The sequence below is a fragment of the Silurus aristotelis genome (assembly GCF_946808225.1).
Source record: "Silurus aristotelis genome assembly, chromosome: 25".
Lineage (NCBI taxonomy): Eukaryota > Metazoa > Chordata > Actinopteri > Siluriformes > Siluridae > Silurus > Silurus aristotelis.
In genome coordinates this window covers 14,569,405-14,580,928 of record NC_139598.1, presented here as the reverse complement: position 1 = coordinate 14,580,928, position 11,524 = coordinate 14,569,405, and the positions used below count along the sequence as shown (strand labels likewise).

Genomic DNA, 11,524 nt, shown 5'->3' with positions numbered 1-11,524 from the left:
TCCCTCTCATGACATGTTTATGCCTTAGCCATGTTTATTCACAACTGTAATTGTCATAGTCATGGACTCATGCAAGATCAAATAGTGTTTGTATGCTAATGTTGCACTTTACGGTTCCATGGGCAGTAATGCCATGCAATTCTGACATGTTTTTGTAATGCTGATTTAATTCTTTCTTAAGTAAAAATATCTTTTCTGTATTGTAAAAACAAAATCCAGGATTTAGTGGAGAGATTACAGGAATTATATGCAGGGTCGTATTTTCTAATGAGTTCAGTTTATAGTTTATTAATACTTTGATATATTATCAAATTATTATTAGTGACCTATAGAAGTTTTTTACCATCTAGACAGCGATTTTATCTATAGGTGCATGTACATTGATGCACTAATTTAATGCTTATAGATTAAAAATGATGGAAAAATAAAAAGGAAACCCAATTAAATTATTAACCATATTTGGATATATAACAACTCATTATCAGATAGAATTAATTAGTCTTTGAATTGAACGGACCTATTTTTTCATGTATGTTTAGTGGAGTATGTGTAAAAATGGTGGTGCTTGCTCGCTTCTAACAAAACCTGGTGAACAGAGAGAATAGAATATGTTTCCTCTCAGTGCTTCTTGCCGAATAATGTGCTCAGTTTCATTTGCCATGCTACCGTCAGTTTCCGGTTTTATGATGTTGTGGGAAGGGCTATTATGGCCTGCACAGAAGACCAAGCTCCTTGTGGATGTATTAACGTTTATAGCATTTGGCAGATGCCATTGTCCATAGCAACTTACAACCGAGAGGTTGAGGATTATTGGCCTTATTTAAGGAGGCAGCAATGGTAGCTGTGTAGTGCTGGGATTTTAACTTGTGACTCTCAGAGACAGAGTCCAATGCCTTAACCACTGAGCTACCACCTCCCAAATATAAAATATAAAACCAGTATAAAACCAGAAACCATGTTCTTACTGCTTGCATTGAAAGCATTGGCGAGCATGGAACAACTTTCGTTTTCAGCCCATTTTGACAAAGGTTACAAGAATATAATAATATTGGTATATAAACCAAGGTATTAGGGTTGCACAAGCCAGTGCACTCTTAGTGCCGGTCCCAAGCCCGGATAAATGGGGAGGGTTGCGTTAGGAAGGGCATCCAGCGTAAAACGTGCCAAATCAAATATGCCGTTTACGAATCAGAATCAGTAGGAGAATGCTGACTTTATTGTCTTGTGGTTACTTGGTGACATCAGGTCATCAGTGTGTTGTAGTTCATTGCCAGTGATGTATATGGTGCTGTATGCTGTATACTATATATAGGCTATTAGATATCTTCTGGGTAAGGCTGAAAAAATTATGTAAGCCATACAAAGCCTTGTACATGTGTGTGAGTGGGTGTGTGTATATAAGTGAGGCATTAGCCAGTGGTGGCCATCTCGGTTGTGCTAAGTCATTAAAGTTAGCTAATGTGCACTTTGGTGGCTTGCTATGATCCGACCCTGAGCATTAAGCTCTCTCTAACTCCCTCATCAATCACAAAGAGAGTAAGTAGTAGGTCAGGACCTGCACAGACCAGGATCTAACATCCTTATCCTTTCCTAATGCTTGACTATCCCCTTCCTCCCATAGACACTTACACCATGTCGTGACACTTATGTCGGCACTAAATAAATGTCTGTAAATGTGATTGAGACTGTGTACTGTGAACAGTGCTACAGTATATGCATACTTTTAGAATATGGATACATTTACAATGTATATTCTGTGTATACATGTATGCAACACTCCAATGGGAATATTTATTTTTATGGATTTGGCCAGACTGGGCCAAGCTGGCTGGTAATTCAAATAAGCACTCTCCACAACCATGATGAGCTGAAAAGCATTTTAGAATGCATTCCATAACCCTTGAAGCAGATAGGCGATGTAAAGTTCATTTCTTGCTAGCCAAGAGCAGCAATCTAAGGCTACACTGGACACAGGCTCAACAAACCTAAATAAATAAACAAACAAAAAACTTGACCCAGTCTTTTTCCACTGCTCTTATCTAGCCTTTTCATATTGTTTAATACTGATTCAGCTTTTGAAGGTTAATTGCATCTTTTGAGAATAGAATTATGTAACTCAATTTGGCTAACTAACGAAAATTATGTACATTAAACAAAGGTGTGAAACAAGCATGATAGAACAAGGGAGTAAGTTCAGCACCATGGACAGTTCAGGTACCCTTACAAAGAATATTACAAATAGAGTTATCAAACAAACACACACACACACACACACACACACACACACACACACACACACACACACACACACACACACACACACACACACACACACACACACACACACACACAGCTTCAGTTTCATTTTTAAAGTATGAATGAGATCAGAGGATGCATGGAGCTCTCTGCCCTAGATTCAAAGCTGGTGTGTGTATGCGTGCTGCGTGCGTGCGTGCGTGTGTTCATATATGCAGAGGTTTTATTAACATCTTTGTTCCTGTGTGTGTAAGTGAGGTTATGTGGAACATGCAGTTATATGCAAACCTCTGTGTGTGTGTGTGTGTGTGTGTGTGTGTGTGTGTGTGTGTGTGTGTGTGTGTGTGTGTGTGTGTGTGTGTTATGGTACATTATGGCCCGTCCCAGATTTGTATCTGAGTGAACTCCTTATGGGGCTCTTGCTTATGAAGCACACAAACTAGCACGTCCTTCACCGCATCCTGCTTCTGCTCTTCCACTCAATCCCTTCCGTTCAATAAAATGTACAGAATCCATACGAACACATGAAATCTTGTTTCAGGTTTCAGCCCAAGCTTTTCTTAGCCTGTAATTGGCTAAGTTTATATAAAAGGCAGGAGACAAAAAAAAAAAGAAAAAGTGAAAAGAACACTGATCATGTCAAATAATTTAATAAAGCATCTACTCTGGTCCTGTTGATGGAAAGGCAGGAAAAGTAATTTGAAGAGCAGTTTGCCTTCTGGTTAATCCTGTTTTTTTCTTTCTTTCTGTTTTTCCCCACAGTGACCTGCTTTCGTCAAAGTATGTGGAAAGGCATATTTTAGAGGACGGGAAATCATTCATCACCAAAGTAAGTTTCCATGCTGGAATGCTTTCTTATCCTGGTCAATAACTACAAAAATTCAGACATGTTTTTTAAAGGCCTGAATTAACGTGTTAATAACACATTAACGCAAATTCATTTTAACGGCACTTAGTTCTGTTTGATCAATTTTGTATTTAATATATAAATAAATAAATAAATATAAAAGAGACAAAAATAAAACCGTCAACGCGAGACACATTTTTACATTGTTTCTTTACTGAGATATAAAATTAAAAAATAAAATCCACAGGAAACATTTGTTTTACTGAAGCGCCAAGTCTCAAATCAAGCACCAAAATCTGCCATGATGCACACATTCTGCAATTAAAACCGTCCGTGTGGAAACATATTAAAAGTTCACTTTGGTGTCCTAAAAATTTTCTGTCATTTTTATTTTACTTTAAAACATTTACAATAATATTTTGTCTTCATGCTCTATGTTGAGTATGGTTACACTAATAATAATCATACACTAATAATAAGCATCCATATTTGTCTATGCCCATGTTTATTAGATTATAAAATGTTTTGGTGCAGGGAATGTTGGAGACTTTTTTCCAGGTCAAAGGAACACTGAACCAACATGGCTACCATTCTATATTATTCCAGCTATTTGGAAAGAACTTCACCATGCAAAAAGACAATAACCCGAAGTATAAGTTCAAACTCTGTAAGCATTAATTGGAGACAGTCAGTTGGAGTGTTATCTATCATGGTATGGCTTGCTCAGTCACTGCACATAAATCCTATTGAACTGCTCTGGGATGAACCGGATAGCAAAGAAAGAAATCTCCAATTAGTGAAGATCACCTTTGGAAAGTTTTTACAAGTGTCATGGCAAAGTATTTCAGCTGAATGTAGAGAAACACACTGTCCGGATGCCAATAGTGTGTAAATCTGTTATTCATGCTAAAGGAGTTTTTTTTTTATTATTATTTATTTAAGTCACATCTGAACATCTGTACATTTATATATTTGTTTGGCCAAAGTAACTCTTAATACCGTTATATTACCTGGTTGCATAGAAACAAAAGAAACATGTATGTGTCACAAAAAAAAGAAGCCTAGTAGTTTCCAAACGTTTAACAGGTCCTGTATATAAACTACATGAACAAAAGTGGCAATTTGCTGACATAAAATACCCGATTAAGTAGAAATTAATGATATCTGATTACACATGTTTTTGCTGATGTCATCAAGGTTTTTTTTAAATAAATCATAGCCTGGATGTGTATGTAAATCGAAACAGGAATTTGTTCTCAGACAAAGAAGATGCAGAGAGATCCCAGAGTAGGTACATTTCCTGCCCCCACCCACATATGCACAAATAACTGGAGACAAGCTCACATTGTCCTACTTATGCATTCTGGGACCGGCATTCTAATTCTTTCCGAGTGTGTGTGTGTGTGTGTGTGTGTGTGTGTGTGTGTGTGTGTGTGTGTGTGTGAGTGAGATTTTCTCTGATTAATTATAGTATGACAAGCCAGAATATCCATCTGGAGACTTGTTCTCACACACTTTAGCTAGTTTAGTAAGGCAGAAAGAATTGAAGAAAAAGTGCTAGATTATTTTTAATGATTACAAAGGTAATCCCCTACCTGGTGCATTATTTTGACACTACAATTATTGATATGCATAAGTGGGTTCATAAGCCATAATGTGGAAGGAAATGGATTAGATGAATACATAGAGCCAGAGGATGCAGAGTAACGCAGTTATATTTAGCCGTCCTCCATCCCTCCTTCTTTGTTTCTCCTCCCTATGCATCTATCTGTCTCATTTCCTGTTTACATGCAATCCAAGATTTTTACTTCCTGTTTTTTTTTATTTATTTTTTTTTTATGAAAGAACAATGCCATGCAGAATCTGTCTCTCTGTTTAATAATTGTTTGTTAGAAAAATGATATTTAAGTGAGAGCATGTTTGTGCAATGTGTGTGTGTGTGTGTGTGTGTGTGTGTGTGTGTGTGTGTGTGTGTGTGTGTGTGTGTGTGTAGGGGAGTTAGTGTTTGTAAAATCTCTAATGATCTCTAAATTTTGGTGCTTCCGAGCACTGTTGCATGCTGGGTCATTAGTCTGGAAGCCTGGCTCCAAGCCAAATCCTCACCCTTCAGGAAAGAAAGAGGGAAAGAATAAGATGGAGAGAAGATGATATGTGTGGATGGGTGTGTTTGTCTGTGTGTGAGACAGAGAGAGAGAGAGAGAGAGAGAGAGAGAGAGAGAGAGAGAGAGAAAGCATGAGAGAGTCTGCTTTCAGCCCTTTTAGCCAGGATTTTCCTTCATGTCGTTTAAGGAATAACAGACATAATATATTGAGAAGTAAATAAAAAAAATGGGGGAAAAATGCAAGGATGATGCAAATTTAGTATAAGGTCAATATAAACATGAATTAATGGACAGAGAGACAGACCGAGCATGTGTGTTATATCGATTTCCCAGGAAAATGCAGAAGGAGCTCCACAGGGAGGAAAGAGAAAGAGAGAGAGACCCCCTTAATCTTAATGGCAGCCAAGCACTTATGCTGAGAAGCATTTCTGTAAATCATACACACACACACACACACACACACACACACACACACACACACACACACACACACACACACACACACACACACACAATAACTCATGCTCATATTAAGCTGCTGGGTATACCGTCAGCATATCGACTATATGTATTGTATTGTCAATAGTGTTCACTTAAATAAGAAACTGTCTCAGCACTCTACACAGGTGCACTCAATACGACGTGATACACTTTATTACATTGCAATATTTTTCCACCACGATGCTCTTTTCATTTATACACTATATGGACAAAAGAATAGGGAGACCTGACCTTTCCTGCAATATGTGGTTCTTCTCCAAACTGTTACCACTATGCTGGAGGCACACAATTGTATCGGACGTCTTTGGTATGCGGTATAATACAATTTTATGTTCACTTGTACTTGGAAACCCAAACCTGTTCCAGCATGGCAATGCCCCTATGCACAAAGTGAGCTCCATGAAGATCTGGTTTACATGCATTGGAAAGGAAGGATCTCAACCCTGCTTAAAATCTTTGGGATTAATTGAAACAATGACTGCACCCCAGGTTTCCTCACTTACATCAGTACCTGACTTTACTAACACCCTTGGGGCTGATAAACACAAATGTCCACAAGCATGGCCCAAAATCTAGTGGAACATCTTCCCAGAAGAGTGGAGGGAATTAATGAGAGAAAATTGGGACTAAACGTGGAATGAGATGTTGAAGAAGCAAATAGCGAACTTATGACCAGGAATATGAGGTTGTAGTGTGCACAGGATCACCAAAACTGGACTTTTATATGTCCAGTGTAGTTTCCGACACCCTACCTATAGATGGAGTTCTTTTCAATTGGAGAACGCTCCGTGCAGCTTGGATTGGTTTCACCTCAACAGTCTAAAGATCCATCAAATTACTGAGCAACTCAAAAGATTTTAAGATGGATTTGGACTCTAATATCAAAAGTGTAGAATGTAGAATGGCCTAGGACCACAGGTTGCATAAACAGTTTTGAATTTAATGCACACCTCAACAATGATGAAACTGTAATGAATGGACATTGGGGGCACCCAGATGAGGATTGGTTTTCTTTTGAGTCTGATGTTTTTTTCCTCATGCCAATTCTCACAGAGTTTTTCCATACTTACATATATAAGGAACGAACTTATAAAAACTTAGACACTTTTTTTTTTACTTTAGGATCGCTTTATCTTTGTAACACTGCTTTGAGATACAAAAAAAAATATATAGAATTAAATTTCAGCTCCCTTTTCTTGGTTAATTGGTGTGGAAGTCATCGTGCCCTTCTATATAGGATATAGTACATCCACCTCAAGTTTCGGAATTTTGTGCATACCGCGATGCTTTTCAGCTCACAACAGCTTTAAAGAGTGCTTGTGTATGCTACTATAACATTCCTATGAGCTCTTCGCAAGGTTCTCGATAAGTTTTAGGAGCTCAGTGGTTAGGATGTTTTACATCTCCTCAGGAGGTTGTGAGTTCGAATAACGCCACTGCTGGGTCCCTAAGCAAGGCCCTTAACCCTCAACTTCTCAATTGAGATAGCTGTAAGTTGCTCTGGATAAGAGCGTTTTTTTTTTCAAAACTCATAAATGTAACTCTTTTGTTGTTAATAACTTTTGTGCTTGCAAACGTGTCATTAGATACATACTGCAAACTACAATGTTAAACATACAACAATGTTAAAATATGTTCATGTGTGCAGCAACACCAGAAACCAGGCAGCATATTAGAAATAATTTTAGAATCTGCTATAATAAGCTGTTGTATACTGGGATATCTCGCTATAATCAGTTCTTTCTTCATCTCACACTATACATCAGTCCCTCGTCTTCATGTGATACAAATTTGCAGGTCACCAAACTTGAACTTTGGAGTGCAAAATGTAAAATTCCTTTGCACTTAGCTTGCATTTCCTGTTGCGTATACCGATCAGGCATAACATAATGACATTATAACATTATGAGCGGGAAAGTGAATATCACTGATTATCACTTCATCTTGGCACCTCTTAGTGGGTGGGATTTACTAGGCAGCAAATGAACAGTTTATACTCAAAGTTGACATTTCACAAGCAGGAAAAATGTCCAAGCGTAAGGATTTAAGGGGGTTTGCAAAGGCGAAATTATGACGGCTAGACGACTGGGTCAGAGCATCTCCAAAACTACAGCTCTTGTGGGATGTTCCTGGTCTGCAGTGGTCAGTATGTCACAAAAGTTGTCCAAGGAAGGAACAGTGGTGAACCGGCGAAAGGGTCATGGGCGGCTAAGGTTCATTGATGCACTTAAGGAGTGATGGCTGGCCCGTGTGGTCCGAACAGACGAGCAACTGTAGCTCACATTGCTGTAGAAGTTAATGCTGTTAATGCTCGAAGGGTCAGGACTGTTTTGGCAGCAAAAGGGGGACCAACACAATATAAGGCAGGTGGCCATACTGTTATGTCTGATCAGTGTGCATTGAATGTAGGTCAATGAAACGTGATCTATTATATAAACATTTCACATATTGAGTCCATATAGTTTTGATTTTATTTAAAATACCACAAATTGCACACAATTACAATACTACCTAATACTACCATATTCCAGTTCATAAGAAAGTTACCTGCAGGAAGGAATGAGCTTATTTAATGTTTATTTTGCCATAAAATGTTCACACTCATCTATTGGAATGTGGATGGACTCTGTGTTGGTGATTAGCATGCAGAGACACACTTGCAATGTCTACGAGGGAATATAGTGTGTGCGTGTGTGCGTGTGTGTGTGTGTGTGTGTGTGTGTGTGTGTGTGTGTGTGTGTGTGTGCGTGCACGCGTGCGTGCGTGCGTGTACTGATGAATTGCCTGCCATTCAGTTTCTTAGCAACGTGACCAGGTTGTTTGTGTTTGTATGTGCGTGTTCGCATAATTACACTACAAGGCTAAATGACTTTGCATATCTCTTATAGACACCTCATCAGGGACACAAATGTTTCCATTAGTAAAATGTTATAGAATCCGAGCCGCATAATGAATATTAATTGTGATTGGCATGATTTTTTTTGTCCTTATGGACATTTACAGCATTAACACTTCAGTATGAGAATAGTTAACCTCTGGTCAGACTTCTGATCAGAAGGTTGTGATTTCCAATCCCAGAACCACTAAGCTGGCTCCTTCCTGGTCCCCCCAGCAATCCCTTAACCCTTAATTGCTTAGTCTAAATAAATAAATGAATAATAAAAGAAATAATTGCAAGTGTCTCTGTATAAGAGCATCTGCCATGTTCTGTAAATGTAAATATAGTTAACTGGAATAAGGCTGAATTTCAAATTAAGACGTTTTGATACAGAGTATGGAATATTTTTATAAAAGTTTATATATATTTATACTGGTTACAAATGACATTAAATGCACTTCGTATGTGTGTTTTCTCTCAGGGTGGAGAGCACTGTTACTACCATGGAACAGTACGAGATATTCCTGAGTCCTTCGTAGCTCTTTCAACTTGCCATGGAATGCAGTAAGTTTTTCTTATACACACACACACACACACACACACACACACACACACACACACACACACACACACACACACACACACACACACTTCAATATTCTGATCCATGTCATCACGTTTGATCTTTACCAAACCCACATATTTTTTTCAAATTATTTTCTTTGTTGCTGATATTTGCTATAGAAATATTATCTATCTATCCCGGACCTCACTAATCTAATATCCCTCTGTTGACTCTTAGATGACAATGTTAATATTATCCAGATTTGTATAGTATACCAGCAGTATAACCAATATATTGCATTCTCTCTCTCATTATCATACCAAATCACACAACACACACACCCATACCCACACACACATTAATACATAAACACATTCTTGTACATCAGTGACAGGCCAAAGCAGTAATTATCCCATTCAGCAATTAGAGCTGCATAATTATCAAACGCTTTTTTTCTCTCATATTGTGCCTCACACACACACACTCAGTTCTATTGTCTGCATTCATGTATGAGTGTTTGGGTGTTTACACTAGAGGTGTGGCTGGGGATGTGTTCTAATCCCACTACAATCCTTACCCTTTCCACTGTTGTTTTTCTTTGGTTCAAAGGGTTGGATGAATAAACAAATTTGTATTTTAGATCAAGGGTTCCCATCCACTGGGATGCAGACCGGTACCGGGCCATGGATCATTTGGTCACACAGAAAGAATTAAAAATTGTAAATGTTTATTCTATTTCCCTTTCATTGATTTTCACACATTTTGAAAGATGCCCGCTTCCGCCTATGCCCAATTCCCATGTCTGTTTCAGTTGCAGTTTTTTTCTATGCATCAATAAAAGAAGATATAATTAACCATAAGATATAAATACGATTTTTTTTAGTTACAATGGGGTCATCGGAATATATATATATATATATATGTATATATATGTATGATGGAGATGCGTTCCGATGACACATTTGTAACTGAAAATATCTTATTTATATCTTATAATATACCTGTATATATATCATAATAAATAAATTAGTATGTCATATAATTCATATAGTGTATAATAGTAATATGATATGCTTGTTATTGTGTTTATTGTGTTTGTGGTGGAAAACATTTTTTTTTGTGAAACTGGTCTGTGGTGCAAATAAGGTTGGGGAACGCTGATTTAGATCACTATGCACTAAATATGTTACACAGCAATGTGTGATTATAGACATGGCCACTTTCTTTATCCCATCTAAATACGATTCAGTCCACAATGCATACTTGGTTTTAGCCTTTCTAAGTTCTCCCACACCACCCCATTGATAAACCTTTCTTCACTGGCTTCCTGCAGCTGACCCCATCAGATTTAAGACACAGATGTTTGGCTAAACGGTAAAAAAATGGACCAGCATCCAACTACCTTACAGCAGTTATCTCACTCCACACTGCACCACACTCCCTCAACCATACTTCCATTCAGGGCCCCACCAGCTCTCAGGGTATGTACATGAAGCTGCTGCTGATTTGTGATAGAAGGGTATCTGTAAGAGTGAAAGGGAACGTTTATAGAACTGGAGTGAGACCTGCTCTTTTCGATCGTTTACAAACAGTGGCATTGACAAAAGGACAGGAGGTGGAGCTGGAGGTGGCAGAGCTGAAGATGCTGAGATTTTTATTGGGAGTGACGAATGTGGACAGGATTAGAATTGAGTTTATTAAAGACCGTGCAGGTAGGACGTTTTTGGAGACAAGGTGAGAGAGACACGATTGTTCATGTGCAATTGTTGGTTTGAAAAAGGCAGATGTAGAGGAAAGAATGATATAGAGACGGATAAACTACTGTGGTGACCTCAAACGTATACATTTTACATTCAGAAATTAGTCTCTGCAAGTTTATTCCTAATGAGCAAATCCATACCACTCCATTACTTGCTTCGTGCACCTTCCACCGCTATCTAACCCCACACTTATCCCTCCATCCTCTACTGCTGTCTGACTCGTCCCACCATCTCTCAGGGTACAAGGAAGACATGAAACATGACTCGTCTCTGTTCTATTACCGTAATGGTGGAATTAACTCCCAGTTGATGTCTGAACTCCCAATTAATGTCTGATGTTTGAATTGATGTCAGACAACGTATTCCCGAGGTATTTGAATTAGCACTGGTTTTAAAAAATGTAATTCAGCTCACGCCTTCCTGTAACAAATACATGCTGTTCGACTAGTGGTTACGTATCTGACTAGTGTTCATGCTAATGTTAGTGACATTCGGCTATTTTTGGGACAGCAGGAGCTTTTAGGCATTTACTGCAAGATGTGGTTAAAGAGGACAGAAGGTTTTTTTTTCTTAACATTTCTAAAAAGGCAAACACACACACACACATACAGACAC

The 11,524-nt window shown here is 38.2% G+C and overlaps 1 protein-coding gene across 2 annotated transcripts in view; it reads left to right on the top strand.

Annotated features, from left to right (window-relative positions):
* The window catches only part of adam22 (ADAM metallopeptidase domain 22), a 79,394-nt gene that overhangs the window by 23,249 nt on the left and 44,621 nt on the right, over positions 1–11,524 (top strand). For both annotated transcript variants that reach the window (XM_083530090.1, XM_083530089.1), the window contains exons 4-5: positions 3,019–3,085; positions 9,066–9,148. In XM_083530090.1, the coding sequence (XP_083386216.1) occupies positions 3,019–3,085; positions 9,066–9,148 (150 nt within the window). The remainder of the gene's footprint in view (positions 1–3,018; positions 3,086–9,065; positions 9,149–11,524) is intronic.